Source organism: Cnephaeus nilssonii, assembly GCF_951640355.1.
Source record: "Cnephaeus nilssonii genome assembly, chromosome: 1".
Classification (NCBI taxonomy): domain Eukaryota; kingdom Metazoa; phylum Chordata; class Mammalia; order Chiroptera; family Vespertilionidae; genus Cnephaeus; species Cnephaeus nilssonii.
The window spans coordinates 102,523,368-102,548,106 of record NC_137072.1 but is presented as its reverse complement, the minus strand read 5'-3'; the positions used below and the strand labels follow the sequence as shown (position 1 = coordinate 102,548,106).

Here is a 24,739-nt window from a genome sequence, read left to right as displayed (position 1 = left end):
ATGAGGTGGAAAATGAGAAAGGTTTCTTCAGTGCTTGCAGGTTCCCTGTCTCCTTTGTGGCTACAATGGTGAGAGTAATAATAAACACTTAACCCCAAATCCAGTACCCTCTCATTGTCAACATCCTCCCTATCTTTCAAAGAAAGGAAGAAGAAAACCCCTCATTCATGATGGTTTAAAGAAGGTTGGTCTCCGTTATTTGTTCATTTGTTCGTGGTTTTATACAGCTGTCATTGATATAATACAGTTTATCTACCCAATTTAACAACTGATTACTACTTTGTATTTGCCTCTAATTGTTTAATGGGTATACATTTTATCTCCTAAGCAAGACTGTAAGATTCCCCAGATAGGGGCTATGTTTTCTATCTTCTATAGCTGAGTGCTGACTTATTAGTAAAAGACTTTCCAAGTACTTTTCTTATTCCTGTTTGAATCCTCGCTACTCAGTAACCTGCCTGGCACATGCTAGGCACTCAGTAAGTATTAAGTGAATGAAATGTTGCCTTCTGGAGACATTGCTCATTATTTCCTTTATATTTTCCTGGTTCTCTAGCAGAATCATATCCTTTTGGTGCACACTCAGCAAGTGTGACTTAATTGCTGTGCCTTTCAGCAGGGGAAATATAATCTCCCGGTTGCCCTATAAAGAATTGCCACCTGAACGTCATGTCTCCAAGAAGTCTGTCAAGAAATAATTGTGGAAAGATTGGTTAGCCTCAAAGAAATCTTGATTCTTTTCTGAACTGTGCATCACATGTCCACAGGGGTGCTTCATTCGAGGTCGGTGAAGCCACGTCAAGGCTGAACCACCTTTCTTCTGTCAACCTATTCAAAACCCACAGCCAAGGCTGCGTGGGTGAGGTGGGTGTAGGGAGATAATGATGAGTTAAGGTAATGTTTGACTATAGGAGAGTCAGAGGCTACCATAAATCCCTTTCAGTATTTCCATTCAGTGCTGCTAAATGTCTCCCATTAACTAGCTGCATGTGTGTGTGTGTGTGTAAGTTATTTAACTTTTCTGGGCCTTTGTTTCCTCATTTGTGAATGGGTCTGATAACAAGGATACCCCTACCTAACCTAAGAGTTATAATGTGTAAATCTGTAAAGCGCTCAGAACAGTGCCTGGCACATTGGCAAGTTCGAAAGTGTTGACATGTAAATAAAACGCTAGGCTAGTCCAACCTCCACTTCCTCCTGGAAGCCCCACCTATATTGAAATTCTGTTTTACAGATTATATTTCCCCTGATGCTGTTTCTGATGACCAGGTGCTCCGGACCCATGCAGTTATTTTTGCTGCGGTCTACAGGGGCTATAACTCGTCCAAACGATTTGGAATATCCGTACTCTTCTAGCCGTTCCCTGGGTCTCTCCCCGCCCCCCCCCCCCAGCCCCTCCCCACTTCCCGGCAATCGCGGCGAGGGCTTGAAGGGGGGGAGGAGGGCGTGCCCGTCTTCCTTCGGACCCCCCATTTCAGCAGCTCAGCTAAATCATCAGACCCCCCCCCCCCCCCCCCCGCGCACTCCGTCCTCCGGGGAACGCCCTCGGGGGCGGGGCGGGGCGGGGCGCCGCGCAGGCGCAGTGGAGCAGCGCCGCGCCTGCGCGGAGCAGGCCCTGAAGGAGGCGGGGGATTGGTATGCGAGCCAGTGTGTGGGGCGGAGGCGCCGGCCGCCCGTGGTACTACGACAAGCGCGGGCCGGAGGGGGCGGGGGGATGCGCCGCGGCGGCGGCGGCGGCGGCGGCGGCGGCTCGGGCGCTGGGCTGGTGTTCGGAGGCGCCAGAGCAGCGGGTCCTGGTCTCGCTGCCGCAGCAGCGCGGGTGTCGCGCGCGGCCGGAGACGCCGCACCTCTCTGCCCCTCACTTTTTTTTTCTCCATAACCGGAACCAATGAACGCCGCCGGGACCCGGGCTCCGCAGGCCGCCGGTGCCAGGGGGACCAGGCTGGCGTCCGCAGGGAGCTGGAGTCTGAGGCGGCGGGGGCGGCCCGAGGAGTCGCAGGCGGCGGCTTGGCGAGGAGGGAGCGAGTGGCCGGCGGTCGGGGCGCCGCCGCGATGGCTCCCCGCTCCTCCTCCTCCGCGCCCTCATCCCGCGACGGCGCCCGGCCTGGCCTCGGGCTGGCTGCGGCGGCGGCGGCGCTGGGTTGCGCTGCTGGTGCTCGGGCTGCTGGTGGCTGGCGCGGCGGACGGATGCGAGCTGGTGCCCAGGAACCTCCGTGGGAGGCGCGCGTCGGCGGCTGCCGCCTCCTCTCCCGCCTCGGCTGCGGGCGACAGCCCGGCGCTCATGACAGGTGAGGGCCGGGAGACGGCGGGGGACCGTGGGGAGGTGGGGGGCGGGGGGGGGGCGCTCAACCCGTCGTTGCAGGATCCCCGTTCTCGGGAGGGGCCCCCGGGCGCCCGCTATCCGACGGCCCTGGCCAGTGCGCGATGCCGAGCCGAGCGCCCAGGCGCCAGTGTCCTGGCCGCTGCTCTGTCGCGGTCCCCTACACTCGGACGGACGCCTCCCCCTTACCCCCGACACCCCGCTTTCGACAGAGCCTCCCCAGGGCACTCGCCTCTCCGCCCTTAGGTCGGGCTCCCCGGTGATCCTTGCTGAGCGCTGCGGAGCTTCCCTTCCGTGCTGCAGCAGAGCCAGCAGGGTCTGCAGGGTGCTGGGCTGATTTTTTTATTTTTTATTTTTATTTTTTTAAGCTGCTAGGAAAAGTCAACAGCGGCAATGCGGTATTGAGTCTGCTTCTGGTGCTGCCTTTGCAAAGGCAGCGGGCAGCGCGTTTTGAGGTTCACAGCCCCGCCGAGCACGAGTTCCCAGGGGAGGCAGCGAAAGGATTCTTTGAGAGTCATACTACCTAGTGGGATTAGTGGTTCCGTGTTAGAATGAGGAAACCTCCAAGCCTAGTGTGTGTGTTTTGTTTTTGAGCTGTGGGAGGAAGGCCGTTTTAAAAGATGGGAAAGTATTTGCTGGTGGGAGCATCGCCGGGTGACAAAGGGTGCAGAAAGCGCAGCAGGTTAACAAGAAATGTACCTACCATTGATCAAGTGCAGGACATTCAGGGCTTGTCTGTGAGCTGCACAGTTCTTCTGATAGACTGCACCAGCACCTCTGAAACACAGAACGTTCTCGACGTTATTGAAAACTTGCAAACGTGACTGGTAAGTCTAGGTAGAGAATGGAATCTTTTTCAGCCTTCCAGTGTCCTGTATAACTGATACGTTGTGGATTAAGTAATGATGTAAGGATCTTAAAATGATTTCTTTTGGAGAAGTAGTGTAGCGTATGTGTTTTTTGTGTTTTTTTTTGGTACTTTCTTTTAAAAAGTAATCTGTAGGTTTTCTACATTAATTGCAGGACTGAAAAAGAGAAAGCAAAGCAGAACAAGATGACATCATTAATTTAACCGAAGTGCTAGTCCAGCAGCCATCTGAAAGTTACTAACAGCTGCTCTGAGAAGTGTTTGCTCTGTTCTCTAGAGCAAAGCCACTATTCTCTGGATTCTGTGACAGGATGTTTACTATTCTAGAGGGGAGAGAGGAGGGCGTTGGTGAACTTCTCAAGCTTTTTTGGAAGTTTTGTAATGTCTAGAATATAATGATAGGCGTATTTAACTTGCTCTACTCTGAAACATATCGAGCCCTTTTGAATGGGACTTGAAACATCAAACCTGTCACTGGGTAATTTGGGTGAAATGGTTATAGAATGATCAGTATTAGGTGCCTAGTATAGTTTGAGTGAGAGGATAGATTGGATAGTCTTATGCTTACTAGTCTTTATCCTCCAAATAAAAATGTGGCAAATAAAAATGTGGTGAAGAATAGTGCTTATTAGGAAAGTTGCAGGATAAAAATATAATATGAAGGTTTATTGCCTCACGCAGGAAGGCAGGGAAACAAATATTTGAGCTTCTAGGAGCTAGCTATAGGGGTAGGGCTTTTGGTTTCTTGAACAGAAAAGATTAAAAAAGTAATTGGGTGTTTTGTTAACATGTAGTTGGTAGAAGGACACGTGATTCAGGAAAGTTAGTATTTATGAACCACGAACAGTATATTTATTGTATGCTATGTGGATTATATCAAGAAAATGACTTCCGATGGAATTTTATTTTAATAAACTGTTTATAATCTTTCCTTTTGAAGACTTAAATTTCTGGGATATTTGCAGCATTGTGAAAAAGGAAGGCTGATACTTACTGGTTAAAAAGTTTGACATATCAAGCTTTTTGCACTATAGTGCGAAGTGAGATTGTACTATAGTGCTTTAAAATAAGTGTAATAAAATAATATTAACCCTGGAATTTATTTGTAATGTTCTTGTTCTTTCCCTTTGGTAGAAGATAGATTTTTAGCAAATTAAACATGTCCATTTAAAGTTTAAGGTAAACTATACGATGTACAAGTTAAATTGTGGTCATTTTAATAAGTTTATGTAAGTACAGTCAATAGCACTGGTATTTGGGAAAAGGTAGATTGCGAGTCTACGATAAAGAAAGAGCATATTAAACATTTCTTTGAACTGTATGGTCTCTGTAAAGTTCCTTCCTAGTCTTCTGATTGTGTGAATAGTGCTTTCTTTTATGGTTTCCATTGGTAAATGTTGTGCTACACCCAGAACATAATTATTAATGTTGTACACTTCAGGAAGTAGACCCATAGACTGAACTTAAAAAATACTGTTATCTTATTCTAGGCAGTGTTAATGGATAGAAATGGAGTAGAGAGCATCAGTAATAAAACTAAGCTTCATGGGAATTTTGAAAATGGCAAATTCTTGAAAGAATTCTGAGAGAATTAATCTCTTTGACTCCATATTAAAGTTGTTATTTAGCTGTGATTATTCTGAATAGCTCTGACAATGACAGCCAAAATCACTTTATCTTCTCTCTTCATCTGCAGATTGGTATTTTTAATACTGATCTTTAGAACCTTCATTAGAGTTTGCCTCATTAATAAAATTTAGAAAACATTCTTTTCTACTAAATTTGTGCCTCTCAAAAGTTTTACTTCAGACCTTTAGTGTATTTTAAGAATAAACTTCCTTTAAATAATCTATCGCATGTTTTAAGCAAGCAAGTATTCTTATAGAGATATTATGAGAAATCATCAAAGTAAACAGATCTCCTGTCATAATGAATGTTTACATTTCCTTTTCTTTTTTATATTACCTTTTCATGATTCAGTGTGCATATATTTAGATAAGGGGAAATAAATATTTATAATGCTGTGTAATAAGGTCTTAAATTATATGTATTAGGGCTCTTTCTTTGAAAGTAATTAAACTTTAAGGCAGATTAGGGATTGATGACTGAGAGTTTATTGATTGTGATGTAAAGCAGTGCTTTAATAATTTACTGGTTACTATATGTTTTTCTTTTTTTGCCTATCAGATTTAGCATCAATGAGTTGATCCTAGTCAGGAGGAATTGATCTCATCAGATACGGTCCTTGAGAAATAGTTTATGAAAGGGCAAGAAAAAAAATTATTCAGTACTTTGAATAATTATAAAGGTGGTGTTTATTAAAATACATTTCATTTTCAAAATGTAATAGAATAAACTGTTAAAGTTTATACATAATTTTGGGACACCCTGTATATATACACATTATACACACACACACACACACACACACACACACACACACTCACACACTCCCAAATACATAAATATATCGCATATATACAGGACAATTATTTATTATTGCAAAATAATGCAGAACAATTTAAATGTTAAAATTTTCTTATATGGAACTACTTATTTCATAAGTTTTTGAAACAAATAATAACTTTGGAAATATTTGCTTCTCTCATTTTTTAAATGCATGAATGCAACCTTACTTAGTGCCTATATAAAGTTTTTTCTTAACTATAATATCACTAATTTAAAAAACATTTTAAAACATGTCTTTTGGAAGTATTAAAATTTCAATGGAAATTTAAAATAATTCTTTTCAGTTTCAAAGAATTTTAGAAGAGCCACTGTATTCTCTAGCATTAAACACATGAATTGTGGGTTTATCATTAATTTAGATGAAAATATCTCACATGAATATGATTGTCACTGGAAAGATTTTAAGCTTTTACTTTTAATGATCCTCATCTTGCATCCCTAACATTTAAACAGCAAATGTCATTTTTAAAATAGTTTTTTTTTTTTAGTGTAGTTTATATATGTTGCTTTGAGGAATATTTTAGGATGAATACATTTGTTAATATTTACAGTGTGTGACAGTAAACTCAGTGTAGTTCACATAGTACTATAGTAAAACTGCTTTTCCTCCTTTAGTGAAGTTTTTCTTTTATTTTTTTTTAAACCAACAAATATATATATATTTATTGTTGTTAATCCTCACCCGTGGATATTTATCCATTGATTTTTAGAGAGAGTGGAAGGGAGGGGGAGAGACAGAGAGAGAGAGAAACATTGATGTGACAGAGACACATCAATTGTTTGCCTCCCACGTATGCTGTGACTAGGTCTGGGGAGGAGCCTGCACTGAGGTATGTGCCCTTGACCAAAATCGAACCCAAGACCCTTCAATCCATGGGCCGATGCTTTATCTACTTTATCCACCTAGCCATACTTGGAGGATGGCTAGGGTAGGATCTTTTTAAAAATTGGTTTGAGAGAGAGAGAGAGAGAGAGAGAAACATTGATAGGTTGCCTCCTATCTGAGCCCTGACTAGGGATCAAACCCAAAACCTAGTTTGTGCCCTGACCAGGAACTGAACCTACAACCTTTTGGTGTACAGGATGATGCTCCAACCAACCGAGCCAGCAGCCAGGGCTGAAGTTTCTCTTTCTGAATTTAGCTTAGGATTTCCTGAGCTGCCTTTTGATGGCTTGGTTTTCTGCTGTATCTTCTTTTTCCTTCCCTGTAGTTATCATGGTTCCTTTCTTCATAAGTCTTTGGCATTGCTGTAGGTTTTTGTTTATTTGCTTTTGTTTTTCTGTTGCTAATTTTAGGAATAAAGAATATACTCATCCATTTTGATATAGCCTTTTGTGTACATTTAAGAATTAGGAATCTTGTTGATCTGGAAACATTGCATACCTTGGTGCTCTTCTTGAGAATACCAGGGCAGAACTGATTGGTCTCTGTTGGGAATCCCCTGGCACAGGAACAACTCAGAGGGTCAGTTGGAAAAATGGATTCAGGATTTAGTGTAACTTTAAAATAGTAGGATCCACATGGGAATTCTTAAATTTGCTAAAGGCTTGCTTTGGATACTTGCTAATGTGTTCAGATTTAGACTTTTATGTAACTACTAGGGGCCCAGTGCACAAATTCGTGCACCTTGAAAGGAACTGTGGGCTGCAAGGCTGTGGTGGGCACAGAGGCGGGTCTCGGCCCATCCTCCGCACCCCCGCCCGCCACTCCCATGTGCTGTAGGCAGCCCCGCTCCCACCACCGCTCCCATGTGCTGACGGCCCCGGCCCCGCTTGCACCTGCTGATGGTGTGGAGCGATTGGGGCTGGAGCCAGCAGCAGGTGCAAGTGGGGCCATCAGCAGGTGCGAGTGGTGGCTGCTGCCCTGATTGTCCCTCAGGAGCAGGGGGAGGTGGAGAAGCCCTCAGGGGCGATCATGGCTGGCAGCCACTGCTCGCTCCCTCTGACGGCGCTGAGCAATCAGGATCAGGGGGCTGGCAGCTGGTGCGAGCGGCAGCTCCGGCACCAGCAGCGGGTGTGACCAGGACTGGTGCGAGTGCCGGGCGGGACCATGGCGTGCGGGAGCAAAGAATTTTCAGTAACCACCAGAGGCTTACCCCAGTCACGGTGACTGGCACCCCTCCGCCTTGGTCTGGCACCCCCACTCACCTGCTCCACCATCCTGCCACGGACGACGCCTGCCATCTTCTGCGCTCTGCTGCCTGCTACCAATGCCTGCCATGTTCTGCGTGCGTGCCCTCGTGGTCAGCGTATGTCATAGCGACCAGTTGTTCGGTTGTTCCGCTGTTCAGTCTATTTACATATTAGCCTTTTATTATATAGGATATCAGGCATTTCCCATATTGGCCTACTTAAGATAATAATGCAGTGTGGAATACTTTCAGAATGATGCTTTGGGATCTGTATTTATGTGTATGGTATCTAAAGTATAAAATGGTTAAGCTAATGTTAAAATTAACTGGTAATAATATGATAAGTGAGCCATTTTTGATATTCACTAGAATTTGGATCTTATTAAGATCTGTCTAGGAGATTAGTTCTGAATTGATCAGATCTCATCAACCAAGAAATTATTAAGCATATGCAAAACACTACATGGAAAAGAATACAAAGTGAGTAAGACATGCGTCTGCATATTGGGAATAATAGGTATATTTATTAAACTATTACTGTCAGTATTGTGCTAAGTGCTTTATACCCATCACTATTTTTGATTCTGAGGTTAACCCTGATAGCGGCAATTTTCATTAAACAGACAAAGCCCATGCAGGATGATTCTTAATTTGCCCAAGGTCATACTTAGTAAATTGCAGAGTCAGATGTTGACCTGAGTTTCTCTGATTCCAAGGCTTTGATTCTTAACTGGTATGTTGTATGCATCCTTATACATACAACTAAATGTTGTATGCATCCTTTTACATACAACTAAACATAATGAGACAGACTGATTAGTACCACGATGGACTGCAAATTTTTGAGAAAGGAAGGCTATTAGGGAAGATTACTTGGAGGATGGTAGGGTTTGAGCTGGACCTTGTATATGGATACAGCTTCTTGAGGAGATGAGGGAAAGGGCTTTCTAGGAGGAGGCATAAGAGGGATAAGGAGTAAATTAATAGGTGTTTTGGGGTTTTTTTTAGCTTTTTATTTTTTAGTTAAGCACAGGGAAAGACGGTTCAGGCCAGATTATCAAGGGCTTTAATATTCCCTAATTTATTCTCTAGATATTGAAATATCAACACATCTAAAATTGGGTACTTAACCATGTGCTGGAGAGTATGGAAAGCCACAGGAAAATTATGATGCATTTTCTTGGCATATTCATTTTACTAGATTATTTGGGAAAAAAACATTAAATATTTAATTAATAGTAACAAAATATTTTGCTATGTTTAATTTACCAATACTAAAAATGAATATGTTACGGAGACTATAAATTTAATTTTTAAGGTAAAACAAAAGGCTTGAAAGGTATTTTGACATTTCAAAGTGTTTTGTTCCTAAACTTGAGTTCTAAATCTATTATTCTGTCAGGGTTTGAGAAGTACTGTGGTTTTGGAACAAGGGAATGAATGTCATGACTCTGTGTTTGAGAAAGGTCTGGGTAGATGAAGTGAGGAGATAATAGAAATTTAAAAAAATAGGCCAGTTAGGAAGCTATATTGGAATAGAGGTTTTGATAGTTTAAATTATGCATTGGCTATGAAAATGTTTAGAGGAAACTTTATAAAATTTTACTGTTAGATTTGAAAGGAATCTGGCTATCAGAAGTTTAAGAAACAAAAATTACCTTTTAATTTTAAACACCTGGAGTTTGTAAAATGACTTAAATTGATACAAGTCCTTGAAAATATGCAAGAAGAAACACTGTTGTGGTGTCTTTCTGATTTCAAATGTGCCCATTTTATGTAAAAATTATTTTTGTGTATGATTGGACTTATGAGGTGATTTACAAGGTTTTTTATATAGAGCTTTGTAGTATTCCATATTTAAAAATGAATGTTTGTTCCTTAATAAAGGATAACAATTTCCTCATTTAACTAACATTATAATGCATCAGAGTTGAATGACGTTTCAGAGTACTGGCATGTTATTTGTTTCAAAATTAACTTTTGAATTTCACTGTGTGGATTTCAAGCTTGATTTGTAGATAATCTAATTGATTTGTTCTTTTCCTTATCCTTCTAGATCTTTATGTTAGTAGGTATTAGATATTTAATCCTTCTTGACACTTTCTAATCCTACCTTTAGTAACTATTCTCTTGACTGGTTTCGTTCTTGCTGCTTGCTTTTAACTGTGGTTCTCTCCTCAGTCTAGTGTTCCTCATCTAGCTGAACATTTCCTCCTCAGAGAACTTCATTACTAGGAAAGTTCTAAATTGGCGATAGGGCACCCCAAGCCAATGATTGATTTGATTTTTGGCTTTATTTCATTTGGCCCTCGAGGTGATACTGCATAACCATCATGGCTGCAGGCTTGAGAGTAATTTCCTTTCTTCTAGGTTTCCTCAGCTGTATTGTCTAAAGTGAAACAGTTTAAGATTAAGGCTGAAAATAGTTTTAGGATGTTTAATAGTGGCTTATTCTGTTTTCTTAAGATATTGGTAGCACCCCCTTTCCTCCATTTCCCCAGGACTAGGGAACCACAGAGTATGAGAACAGTTTACTTGGATTGACCTTCATCTCAGAACCTAAGTGCCTGTGTCTGTCCCAATGTTTCTTGCAAGTGAATTTGTCTTTATGTGTGCTTATGGATCTTGGCCTCTGTGTAACTTACTCTTTCCCTCTAGTCTTTTCACTTTCTTTCTCTGCCTCTCTCTTTGATCATCCAGAGCTTGCCATTATAGGGAACTGAAACATTTCAAAACTACTTTATTAAACTACCTCATCACAGACCCCTAGAGTAATGGGAGGGATTTGTAGTAGTTTCTTAAATGATTCTTAATAAGTAAAAAGGTTTTTTAAACCTTTATTTGAAATTTTTACCTGCTATTCAACACACTGTACATTTTACGGGTTCATGTTATTGTGCTCATGTTTTCTTTCCACTACTGTTTTTCTTTCTTTTAAAAAATATATGATGTTGCGTAATAGATCATCTTAATCCCTCTTCTTTTTTATTCCTATTCTCCAGCGATAAACCTCTATATAACTTTTCAAAACATTAATGACAAGTATATGATTTTCCCTCTGTTTCCCTACTGTGTGTCACTTTGAGCAGTTCCTTCTACTTTGGCCAGGTGGCTCAATTGGTTGGAGCGTGGTCCCCTATGCCGAAAGGTTGTGGGTTCGATTCCCGGTCAGGGCACATGCCTGGGTTTCAGGTTCCATTCCCAGTTGTTTTGCCTATGGGAGGCAACCAATGGGTGTTTCTCTCTCACATCAGTGTTTTGTTATCTCTCACCCTTCCTCTTTTTCTAAAAAAAAAAAAATAATGAAAAACCATATCTTCTGGTGAGGATTAAACAAAATTTTAATAGTAAGTCTATTTTGTTTAATCCTTACCCGAAGTTATTTTTCCCTTTGATTTTTTTTTTTTTTTTTTTTTTTTTTTAGAGAGAGTGGAAGGAAGAGAGGGAGCGAGAGGGGTTGAGAGAGAGAGAGAGAGAGAGAGAGAGAGAGAGAGAGAGAAACATTGACGTGAGAGAGACACATCAATTGGTTGCCTCCTGCACACGCCCCAACCAGGCCAGGGATCAAACCTGAAACCCAGGTATGTGCCCTTGACCAGGAATCAAACCTGTTCTCTTTCGGTGCCTGGGTTGATGCTCTAACCATTTAACACACCGGCCAGCGCTCTCTCAGAATATTAGGAATTTCTTGTTTTATATTTGTAGTATTAAGAATAATCCTCCCTTCTCCCTTCTTTGGAACAAGGTATGATATAAATAAATGTAGGGTTTTTTTTCTCTCTCTCTTTTGTATCACTTTTATTCTTCATTAACAAACGAACAAAAACCCAGTAAACAAAAAAATTCAGTAACTGTTATGTGCCAGTAACTAAGTTAGGTCTTTGGAATTTCAAGATCAGTAAGATATTGACCCTGCTTTGTATTCCAAGAGTATATATATATATACCCACTTAAAGGGTGATGATGCATTGTGATGTAGGTATAGGGCAGAAGGGTGTGTGCTGTATTTAATAGAATGACAAAGAGGAGTTCCTAACTTTGATGTGAAGAGGTGGGTTATTAATGAAGAGTTTCCCCCAGCGTAACTGTATTCGCTGAAATGTGCAGGAGTTTGTCAGATAGGGAAAAGTATAGTGGTATGAGAGGAGGAAGCTGAGTGGGGAGTGGTATTTACCAAAGACATTGGCCTTTGAGAATGCTAGATGCAGATTGTGAATTACCAAATAAGGCAGAGTCAATGGTCAGCCTGCTTGTAGGATACCAACGTTCATATTTGCATGTGGGATTCAAATTTATGCCAGGTATTTGTATATTTTATCTCCTTTAACCCTTACATCATCCCCATAACAGGTGATTATATGTAATGGAGATTTAGGATTTCTCTCAAATAGTGTATACTTTAAAAATTCTTCAGTGCCAAGGATATAATAAAGCACAGGGTGTAATTGGTTGAATTAGGAAATGAGCTGGAGAAGTAGCAGAATTACACATTCTGATTAATGTTAAATTCTGTATTTTTATTGTCTAAGGAACTTTATGAGTTCCTTCTTCATTTATCATTGGTAAATAACCATTTTTTCTTTTATAAAATTTTACTATTAAATGTCTGACATCTTAAAAAGCCATTTAAATTATATAATTCCTGGGGCTTAAGATAAACGACTTTTTTAAAAAATGGTATCAATAAGTGGGGAATTACTATTTGTACTTTTTAAAATGAATATTCCTTAAAGATGGGATATAATTTTTAAGAAGCATAGCCTTTTGTATCTTGAACTTTTTCTGGGCCATAAGTCTGTTCCCACTTTTGTACAGTGTGATTAAGAGCATAGCCGTTAGACTTGAGCAGGATTTCTTGGGCTTGAGTTCCAGTCTGGCTGTGGTTTTATAATTTTGGGTAGGTAATTTAATCTACTAGTGCCTAACTTTCCTTACCTCTGATATGAGTTTGAAGTATGAATGAGTCAATCTATGTAAAGTGCTTAGAACAGAATCTAGCAAGTGTAAGCTTTCAATTGTTGACTTAAAAAAAAATCTATAGATATAGATGTAGGTTAGTTGTATAACTGTGCTGTGATGTATTGAGAATTATTGTTAAGATGTTTTATATTCATTTAAAAATTATGAAGATAAAGTTTTTAGTCACCTCTGTGATCTAAATACTCATTAATGGTTAGAAAGTACTTAAAACTGTGGACATATGAAACTGAATATAGACAGTGAGATTGAAGAGTAATATGGTATTTTTAAAAATATATATTTTTATTGATTTCAGAGAGGAAGGGAGAGGGAGAGAGAGCGAAACATCAGTGATGAGAGAGAATCATTGATCAGCTGCCTCCTGCACACCCCACACTGGGGGTCGAGCCTGCAACCCGGGCATGTGCCCTGACCCGGAATCAAACCGTGACCTCCTGGTTCATAGGTCAACACAAAACCATTGAGCCAAGCCGGGCTTAAAAAGTTAGTTCCATCAGTAGCTTAAGTCATTTTGTACCTTTATTTTATATAATTAAAATATTTAAAGCACTTTGCAGTTAAAATATCAGACTTAAAAGATCTTTAATTTCTGCATATAAAGATTTATTAAAGGGAAGTTAGAACATACTGAAAAGTACAAAGTAGAAAGTATGTCTACTCAACAACTAGATATAACAGCTGTAACATCAGTTATAGTCCTTTAAGATCTGTATGTATATTTGTATATATTTTATAATAGACTCAGAGGGTAATTTTTTTCAAAATGTGAAATCTCTTAATATTTGAATATTAAGTATATACCAGGCATATGATAATTACGAGGGACACATGATGAACAAGATTGATGAGGTCCTTGTTCCCATGGAACTTGCATTTCAGTTGGGACGATATTAAGAAAAAAGCATTTCAATTTGTGAGAAATGCTATCAAGGAATTAGAATTATTTGAAGAAGTGAAAGAATATCATTTCTACTGAACATCTTGAGGGAAGGGGAGAGTAGCATGTGATCTGGTTTTATAAGAGGAAAAGGCCAAATGGTACAAAGCCGCACAAACCTTGTTTGGGGTTTTATTTAGTGGGTGATAGGAAATAATTGAAGTGTTTTAAGGAGGGGGTGAAGTGGCATGATTTACTTAGGTTTTTTTTCTGTAAAATAAAACACACCATGGAAATTTACCATCTTAACTATTTTTTAATTAATTTTTTTAAAATTTATCTTTTTAAAAATTTATCTCTATTGTTGAAAGTATTATAGATGCTCCCCTTCTTCTCTCCCATTAATCCTCTCCATCCTGTTCCTGCCCCCTTCCTTGGCCTTCACTGCACTATTGTCCATGTCCATGGGTTATGCATACATGCATATAAGTTCTTTGGTTAATCTCTTCCCACCCCCACACCCCTCTGAAATACATTAGTCTGTTGCATGCTTCAATGTCTCTGGTTCTATTTTGTTAGTCAGTTTATTTTATTCATTAGATTCCACATATAAATGAGATCATGTAATACTTGTCTTTCTCTGACTGGCTTATTTCACTTTGCATAACATTCTCCAGGTCCCTCCATGCTGTATCAAAGGGTATGAAATCCTTCTCTTTTTTTTTACAGCTGCATAGTATTCCCTTGTGTAAATGTAGCACTTTTTAATCCATTCTTACTGTTTTAACTATGTCTAAGTGTACAGTTCAGTTGTGTTAAGTATAGTCACATTGTTGTGAAACAGATCTCCAGAACTTTTTCATCTTGTGAAGCTGAAGCTCTGTGCCATCAAAGAGCTCCTTCCAGCCCCTGGTAGCCACCATTTTACTTTCAGTTTCTATGAATTTGACTGCTTAAGATACCTCATCCAGTATTTGTTTCATTGTGACTAGCTTATTTCATGTAACATAAATGTCCTCTAAGTTCATTCTTGTTGTAGCATGTAACAGAATTTCCTTCCTTAAAGCTGTGTAATATTCATTTTATGTATACCGTATTTTTTACATCCAGTCATCTGTAGATGAACCCTTGGGTTGCTTTTACCTCTTGGCTATTGTGAATATACTGCTATGAACACAGGTGTGCACATATCTCTCTGCTCTCAATTCTTTTGGCTATATATACTCAGTGTTAGGATTGCTGGATCATAGGGTAATTCTATTTTTAAATTTTTTGAGGAACCTCCATACTATTTTCCATGGTGGTTGTACCTTTTTACAATCCCACCAACAGAGCACAAGGGTTCCAATTGCTCCGTGATTACCATTTTAAAGATTTTTTTTGGCTGCTGTTTGGGAATGAATTGTTTGAGCAAGAGTGACTATAGTGCCTAGGAAAATAGTTATTAGCAACCCAGTTGAGAGTTAATCCTAGTTTGGACTAGGATTGTAGAAGAGGAAGGGTTAGCAAGATATTTGGTAATTAGAATGGGTTTGGTTTGCTGAAATCCATTGGGAAACCAGAGTGAAAGGGAGAAATCAAGGACAGCTCTTAAATTGGTGAAGGTTCCTCATTATCCCCATGATTCTGATGCCCTCAACATACTTCTCATGTCTCAAAGGTCAGGCCTGGGCCGTTGGGCAGGGGAAACAGTCAGGTTTCATTTTCCTCGGGCTGGGGCCCACCTTTCTGAGCACATTGCTACCCCATATTTGAAGAAAATGGAGGTTCTCTTAGGAAGGAAGAGGGAAGGAATGACACGATTAAAATTCACTTTGTGAGCTTTGGGGAAGTATCTTGACCTCTTTTGCCTCATTTGTAAAATGGGGGTATGACTACTTAACAGGGTTGTTTGAAGTGCTTAAGCAAGGAATAAGTGCTCAGTAAATGTAATATTCTTTACCTGACTTCCCCCTCCAATCAACCATCTTTTTTTGTTTGTTTGTTTTTAACTTTGTATTTCTTTCTTTTCTTTTTTTGAGGGGATAAATGGTGATGGAAAAAATAAAATAAAATGAAAATACTTTGTATTTCTTTTAATGGTGCCACTGTTTTTATAACCATCTAAATTCTTGGGGTTACATTTGACCTTTTCCCATTCTTTCCATTCACATTAGTTCTGAACTAAATCATTTGTGCTAGATGAGCCAATCTTGTAACTCACCTTGTATTCTCTCATATATATTACTTTCATTTTTAAAAATATTATTTTTAATTAATAGCAAATTAAGTTTAAACTTGTTATATAGCTCATAGCAGACACAAACTCCTACTGATCTGTATTTCATAAGTTCGCTCCAGCAAAATTAGACTACTCTTCGTTCTTTGAACGTACCTTATATCCTCCTTTATTTCCGTGCTTGAATGTTTCCTTCATACTAGAGTGTCTTCTCCATCTCTCAAGGTCCATTTCAAATGTTTGTTCATTCAGTCAGTAAATATTTATTGAGACTATTCTGTGTTCAGTGTACTATTGTACAAGTTAGAGATAGAATAGTGGGTAAAAATTGGCAAGGTTCCTGCTCTTCTCTGTTTCTTTTGTTATAAAGTCTTTCCAGAGTCACCTTCAATAATCTGGCTTCTTCTACCTTATAATTTCTTTTTTTTGTTAATCCTTACCTGAGGATATTTCCAATTGATTTTTAGAGAGAGGGGAAGGGAGGGACCCAGAGAGAGAAACATTGCTGTGAGAGAGACACACTGATTGGTTGCTTCTGCATGCGCCTCCACCAGGGCCGGGGATTGAGCCTGCAACTGAGGCGCATGCTCTGTCTGGAATCAAACCCTCCTTCCTTCAGTTCTTGGGCTGACGCCCTAACCACTGAGAGAAACTGGCCAGGGCTCCCTTGGAACTTTCTTAACAGATTGTTTATACCCTCCTTTTTGCAATTCTGACTGGCAGTATCTTTCTACTTATGTTGTATCACAGTGGCTATTCTTTCTTTTTAATAATTTAAATTATCTATTATGGTAGCTTTCTTGTAAAAGTTGTACCATAGCTTTGTAGATACTTTTTTAATTGAAGGTTTATTTTTTATTGTAATTAATTATATCTTATATCTGTATAGTGATTAATAGTTTACAAATATCGCTCTGACACAGTGTATCCAACACTTTAAAATAAATGGTGAGTCAGTATGGAATATACCATGATTTAATCATTGACATCTGTTTTTATCTAAGACGTCTTTGCTGGCACTGAAAATTTATATGTTTTAAATATGTTTGGGACGAACTGTAGCATCTTTATTTGTGACTGGAAAAATGTTACAGGATAAATTTTCAGTTTCTTACATAAACTGAGCAGTTATGAGTTATGATTACTATATTTTTCAGTTGGCTTAAGTCATGACTCTTCTTTTTTTAAAAAAAATTTTATAAAATTTATTTGAACCAAACACAAGATGCAGCTGAAAGCAAGATTTCAACAGACTAAAATAAATGCTTCAGAGAATAACAGTTTGCAGTTTCTTTTATGATTTTAGATTAAGGAGGGAATGTAAAGAAGAGTACATGAAGGTGGTAGGAAGCAGCTCAGGGATGGGATTACATACACCGTATTTTTCTGTGTATAAGATGCTATTTTATTTCTAAAATTGTTAGACTGAAAATTGAAGGGCGTCTATACATGGAAGTCAGCCGAGGAGGGAGGAGGGAGCCACGAGGGTGTGTAGCTGCCCATACCCTGTCAAACAGGCTTCCTCCAATCATGAGCCTTGTTGTTACTGACATCAGCTGATGCCGTAATTGGAGGTGGAGGTGGAGAGTGCACAGATGCAACAGGAACCTGAGCGTTCTGAGCCCATAAAGATGTCAACAAATAAAAAGATAAATACCAGTAAACGATTGTCTTACTCTGCAAAATTCAAACTGAATGTAATCAGCTATGCAAAAGATCATGAAACAGAGCTGCAGAGAGACAGTTTGGACCTCCTCCCACTCAGTGTATGATCAGACAGTGGAGAAAACAGGAAGAACAACTCCTTAAGATGCCAAAAAAGAAGAAGGCCTTAAGAGGAAAACCAGCAAAATGGGAAAATTTGGAGCAGAGGCTTAAGACTTGGATTATGGAGCAGCGCCAGAGTGGCTTATGTGTGTCAACCACGCTTATTCAATGTCAGGCGATAATGTTTGCAAGTGAAATGAACATTATTGATTTTATAGGAAAGGCAAAATGGTGCTTCAATTTCATGAGGAGAGAAGGGTTGGCCATGAGAACACGAACAAAGTTAGCTCAGAAAATGCCACCAGTTTATGAGGATGATCTCACATATATAGACAGTGACTCAGAAGACAGCAGTGATACAATAGAAGTTGAAGAAATTGATATGTCTGGAACTAAAGTAATGAAGAAGAGAGCAGTGATGCAACAGAGGCTGAATAAAGTGATATGCTGCATAATATCATAGTACTGGTATGTAAATATTACCTGTGGTAATTACTAAATAAAAATATGTTCTGTTTTATGTTTAAAATATTGATTTCTTAATTTTGGGTTGGAAAAGTGGGGGGTGTCTTATACATGGGGTGTCTTATACACGGAAAATTATTGTACTTAAGATTATGTGCTCTCTTGGAGGCGGTTATTTATTTCAAAGCTGTGTTAACCTGGATGCAAGAATAATGGGCAGGGCTTGCTTAAGGCAAAGATAAATCTTTTGCTAAAAAGTTAGATGCCTCAGGTATGACTACTCCCCATGACCTGCCCAGTTAGGAATTTATGATCAGATTACCCTGTGAGGTTACTTTCTATAGAACCTCACCTTTCCTTTTTTGTCCACAGATTTATTGGTCATAAACCAATCTGAAGGATGTATTGATGACCAACCTTTTGGTTGGGTAGTTTGGTCTCACAGCACTAGAAAGGCTCATTCCTAGGAAGTCTAGGTATGGACATCATCTTGCTGACTCTTGTGGATAGGGCAATACTGTAACCATTGGATCGGAGTTGAGGCTGAATTTCCCCCAAACTGCAAGGGCAAATAAATGGAAAGCATCAGGTCTTAGGCCTTCACTATGAAAAAAACACTCTGGATTATTTCTATCCTGTCAACTATCATGATCTGAGGTTTGCCTTCTATCTAATTTTCTTTTGTATTTAGCATCTAGTATAACATTTACATAAACCATAAAAAGGGCATTAAAAGTTGTCTTATACATTTTTATTAGCTTTCCAATGGTGTAAAATGTCTACTTTCAATAAAGTCACTCATAAATTCCTTCATCTAATTCAGGTCCAGCTTAAATGCTGAATGAAGGGATGTAAAATCCAAAAAATGAGGTGTTAGGGAGCCAGGAAGAACTAAACCTCCATCTTGGGTTTCTCATAGCATTGACTATTTACTTAATTTTCAACCATTTTTTACCCATCCTATCTAATACAAGAGTAATATGCAAATTGACCATCACTCCAACACAAAGATGGCCACCCCCATGTGGACACAAGATGACCGCCACAAGATGGCTGGCAGGGGAGGGCAGTTGTGGGTGATCAGGCCAGCAGGGGAGGGAAGTTGGGAGGGACCAAGCCTGCAAGGGAGGGCAGTTGGGGGGGACCAGGCCTGCAGGGGAGGGAAGTTGGGTAGACCAGGCATACAGGGTAGGCCATTGCGAGGGACCAGGTCTGCAGGGGGAGGGCAGTTGGTTGGGACCAGGCCTGCAGGGGAGGGCAGTTGGTTGGGACCAGGCCTGCACGGGAGGGCAGTTGGGGGGACCAGGCCTGCAGGGGAGGGCAGTTGGGGGTGACCAGGCCAGCAGGGGAGGACAGTTAGGTGCAATCAGGCTGGAGGGGAGCAGTTAGGCGTCAATCAGGCTGGCAGGGGAGTGGTTAGGGTGTGATCAAGCTGGCAGGCAGAAGTGGTTAGGGGCAATCAGGCAGGCAGACAGGCGAGCGGTTGGGAGCCAGCAGTCCTGGATTGTGAGAGGGATGTCTGACTGCCCGTTTAGGCCCGATCCTGGTGGGATCGCGCCTAAATGGGCAGTTGAACATCCCTTGAGGGGTCCCAGATTGGAGAGGGTGCAGGCTGGGCTGAGGGATTCCCCCCTCCCCTGTGCATGAATTTCATGCACCGGGCCTCTAGTAGGATATAATCTAGAAGTTGTGCTATATATATTGAGGTTTTTAACCTTTAAAACCTCAATATCTGCCCTAACCTGTTTGATTGCGGACTGAAGGGTCCTGGGTTCAATTCTGGTCAAGGGCATGTACCTCGGTTGCAGGCTTCTCCCTGGCTCAGGCCCTGGTCAGGGCTTGTGCAGGAGGCAACCAATCGATGTGTTTCTCTCACATGGATATTTCTCTCTGTCTTTCCCTCTCTCTTCCACTCTCTAATTATCAGTGGGAAAAAACACACAAAAAAACCTCAATGTCTAATGAAAACTAAGAAGAAATCAATTATCATTCTTTAGCTTGGACATATATAACTTATAGAAACATTTTTTATAGACATAAAAGTCAACTATTAACATGGATTTAGATTTGTAAAACCTAGGCAAAATAAAGACATGTCTGCTTCACTTAAACCTGTGGTCTTCAAACTGTGGCTCGCGAGCCACATGCAGCTCTTTGGCCCCTTGAATGTGGCTCTTCCACAAAATACCACGGCCTGGGCGAGTCTATTTTGAAGAAGTGGCATTAGAAGAAGTTTAAGTTTAAAAAATTTGGCTCTTAAAAGAAATTTCAATCGTTGTACTGTTGATATTTGGCTCTGTTGACTAATGAGTTTGCCGACCACTGACTTAAACCAACAAACTGAAACTAGTTTTTATTTACTAAGCATTAATCTTAGATCATGTGAAATTGAAAAGCATTGAGATAGTTTCTATTTTTTTTTGAGAATTTTAGAATACCCATTTCTTACAAGTGCTTTTAATTTTAACAATACCATCTGGAGATAGAAAATCATCTCACTACGTATACATATATATGGATATATATGTGTTTATATAGTGAGATGAGAAAAATTCACTAGTTTATAAAACTGTAGAGTCTGAAGAAACTTCTAGGGAAAACCAGTCCTTACATGCATGTCTCTAGACTCATCGAATGCCATGGATATCTCTGTAAGACTGCTTTACGCCCTAGAGAAAATTTTTCCTCAGGCAACCCCACAACGATTCTTAGTCACCTAAGAGTACTCGAGCAAGAGCCAGGGAGAGCTTACCTAAGGCTGCTGGAACCTTGTGGCTTTCCAAGGCACAGGTCCCTCTCAGGATAAACACATTCCAGGGTGCTCTGCCCTTCTCCTCAAGGCTCCGGCCAGCATCTCAGGCATTGACTGCATTACTGCACCAGGTTGATTCCTAGCACCCATCTCCTCCACCCTGGATTTGGGGATCTGGACAACTGTCATCGCCTTATTGGCTATTTGGGTTGGGAAAGCAAGTGTCTTTCTCCTTCAGAACTCAAGAGACTCTCATTTAACCAGCAAAGATTTTGTTCTCTAAGCAATCCAGTTAAAAAGTTGAAATTAAAACAGGCCCCCTCCCCCCCCGCCCTGTTCCCTCCCACCCTTTCCCTGTATTTTCTTAACCTTTATCCACCTGGAGGATTTTGTAAGAACAGCTTTATTATAGTCATGGCCTGCTACTTAAAGCAAGGAGGCCTGGGATTCTGAGAGAAATTCACCCAAGTTTACCCAGTGTGAAGTGGGGAGCCTGTGGGCACAATGGACCCTTGCTTCTTGTATCTAGGACCGGGTTCTGGTCTACAGGGTGGTGCTGGGTAGACTTCTTCATAATCCTGCCAACTACTCTAAGTAAATGTCAATGTAAGAAATGCCCAAACTTGTAGAGAATTTTATCAGTTCATTTGAGCCAAACTGCCGACATATGCTGGAGCAAGATCTCAAATGGAACTCTTCTTTAATTGATAAGTTCACATATTTTTAAAGAGTTTAGAGAAATTAAAATGATTATTTAAAAGACTGCAATTTATTCAATTTATAATCTCCCAGATTTTGAAAACATTTAAAAAGTGCTGGTTAATGTGAAATTAAGAGTAGTAAAGTCAGTAGGTATTAGGCACAGTCTGGTATATTACGTTGTGCTACGGAATATATTTATTCAACAAATGTTTGAATGCCTCTGCTTAACACTTTTTAGATGCTAAAGAAATATTAGAAACCAAACAAATGAAGCCTCTAATGTCATAATTTTACTTTTAATGTTCTGGCCATTTGTTGTGCAATTATAGTTTTACTATATGCAGTCTGTGATCTTTGAACAAATTGACAACTTTATCATTTTATGAATGCCTCTGATCCCAGTATTCACTAGTTCCCAGACTCCTTTATAGTTGAAGAGAATTTATTAATCCTTTTGCTCATTTATAATATCAGTTACAGAAGTCATGATAAATTTCTGTCATTTACAAAGTATATATAAATAGGTACATGTATTATTAGATCAACTTTGATGTAATATAATTGACCTAGAATTAGAACTCAAATCTGTTAACTTTTAATTATTGTTTTTGCCATATGCTTTATAATATTTCTTTATAGGATTTATTTTGAAATGTCATAGAAACATGCATATATATTGATCCTCTGATTTAGTCAAACATATGAATATGATAAATTGCATAAACTTGTTTATAAAGTTATCAATTAGTTTTATAGCATACTGTAAATTTAGATTTACATTTTGAAGATTTAAAAAATTTTTTTTGAATATTGAACTGTACATAGTTAGAACTGTTATTAAAAAAATCGTTATGATATTGTAAGGTTTCTAACTTAAAATGAAACAACATGAGAATAGACTCTGCTTATGAATTTAAAGATGATAAGTTTTTTTGTCTTCAGTTTTTCATGATTTCTAGATAAACAACAGCTGTTTTTTATTAAATGCAAATTCCAGAGCAAAGCCTGGTATATTTATAGATAATTCCTTTCTAATCATTGTGAAGATTTTCCCGAGAAATCTTACCCTAGCAGAATTCAAAGTTGAAGGACTAAGATCTTATGGGAAAAAAATAGTCTGTGAAGTGAGGACCAATAAGTCCATGAATGTCTTTATTAATATTTATATTTGCTAAAAGAAAATACCATAGTAAAAATAATTTGCTTGTTTTGAATTAGGAATTCAGAAAACTTAAATTTTCATTTATTATCCTTTTATTATAAGGAAGTATCCAGAATTTTCTTCTGTAGCTTGTGAAATGCTTGAAAAACCATTTTAGATTGTAGTAAATAGTATATAAACATATTAGTACTAGAAGCCCGGTGCACGAAATTCGTGCACGGTGGGGGGTTGTCCCTCAGCCCAGCCTGTACCCTCTCCAATCTGGGATTCCTGGAGGGATGTCCGACTGCCCGTTTAGGCCCGATCCCACCAGGATCGGGCCTAAACGGGCAGTCGGACATCCCACTCACAATCCAGGTCTGCTGGCTCCCAACTGCTTGCCTGCCTGCCTTCCTGATTGCCCCTAACCACTTCTGCCTGCCAGCCTGATCACCCCCTAACCACTCCGCTGCCAGCCTGGTTGATGCTTAACTGCTCCCCTGCCAGCCTGTTTGCCCCCAACTTCCCTCCTCTACCAGCCTGGTCACCCCTAACTGCCCTCTCCTGCAGGGTTGATCACCTCCAACTGCCCTCCCTTGCAGGCCTGGTCCCTCTCAACTGCCCTCCCTTGCAGGCCTGGTCCCTCACAACTGCCCTCCCTTGCAGGCCGGGTGCCTCCCAACTGCCCTCCCCTGCTGGCCATCTTGTAGTGGCCATCTTGTGTCCACATGGGCGCAGGATCTTTGACCACATGGGGGCAGCTATATTGTGTGTTGCAGTGATGATCAATCTGTATATTACTCTTTTATTAGATAGGATAGAGGCCTGATGCACTGGTGGGGGCCAGCTGGTTTGCCCTGAAGGGTGTCCCGGATCAGGGTGGGGTTCCCTTGGGGCGTGGGGCGGCCTGAGTGAGGGGTCTGTGGTGGTTTGCAGGCCGGCCACGCCCCCTGGCAACCCAAGCAGAGGCCTGGTATCTGGAATTTATTTTCCTTCTACAATTGAAACTTTGTAGCCAGAAGCGGAGCCAAGCCTGGGGCTCTGGCAGCCATTTCTGTGGCAGTTAATTCACCTTCTACAATTGAAACTTTGTAGCCTTAAGCGGGTGGGCCCGGCCAGGGTGTGCGGAAAGCTTTGCTTCCCCTGTTGCCGCCGGCAACCCTGGCCTGCTCTCTCAAGCTCCATTCTGCCGCCATTTGTTTGAATTTGTTTACCTTCTATAATTGAAACTTTGTAGCTTGAGTGGAGGCTTAGGCCTGCAACGGCTATGGAAAGCTTGGCTTGCTCTGTTACCTGGGAAACCTTGCTCTCTGTGGCTGTAGCCATCTTGGTTTGGGTTAATTTGCATACTCACCCTGATTGGCTGGTGAGCGTGGCTTGGCTGGTGGGCGTGACTTATGTAGCGGAGTGATGGTTAATTTGCATATTACCATTTTATTAGAGAGGATGCTACTCAGTATTTAGTTAATGGAAAATTTAGATGTCCTTTTTTTGTTACTTGGAATTACTGGATCATACCTCTTAGGGTCCACAGTGGTTTCAAACATGTTGTTTAACTTGGATGAATAAAATGGCAAAAGCTTTGGGTAAATTTATTTAACAAGTATTTGAATATCTCCACTACTATGGCTCAGACATTTTCTGCAATTCACAGGGTATTGGTAAAATTTGAATTCTTGTAGGGACCTTGTATCAGGAGACATAAGCATGTTGAATATTATAAGTTGGTTCTGTTCCCACCACTTAGATGGGTCTTTGGATCTTATCACTTTCCTAGATTTCAGACACAGGGGAATACTTAAGTAGACTTTACCTAGGTTTCCTTTAACTCCAGATTGCATTTTGAAAGTCTCAAGTCTGGTTCTTCTTTGCTTTATTCTTGTCAATTTCCAGATCCCTCTTTTACCCCCAGTAATTCCTGACACAAATTTTCATAATGGATATGATAAACCATAAATTTGTAATACAATTTTCACAAAGTAGAATTTTCCTAGAGGATTTACTTATTAATTCACATACAATACTTGTTTTTACAACTCACAACTTTA

The 24,739-nt window shown here is 40.2% G+C and overlaps 1 protein-coding gene across 2 annotated transcripts in view; it reads left to right on the top strand.

Moving 5' to 3' along the window:
• Positions 1 to 1,645: 1,645 nt before the first annotated feature.
• The window catches only part of STIM2 (stromal interaction molecule 2), a 125,189-nt gene continuing 102,095 nt past the window's right edge, over positions 1,646 to 24,739 (top strand). For both annotated transcript variants that reach the window (XM_079772282.1, XM_079772281.1), the window contains exon 1: positions 1,646 to 2,288. In XM_079772282.1, coding sequence (XP_079628408.1) covers positions 1,889 to 2,288 — 400 coding nt within the window. In that variant the 5' untranslated portion in view covers positions 1,646 to 1,888. The remainder of the gene's footprint in view (positions 2,289 to 24,739) is intronic.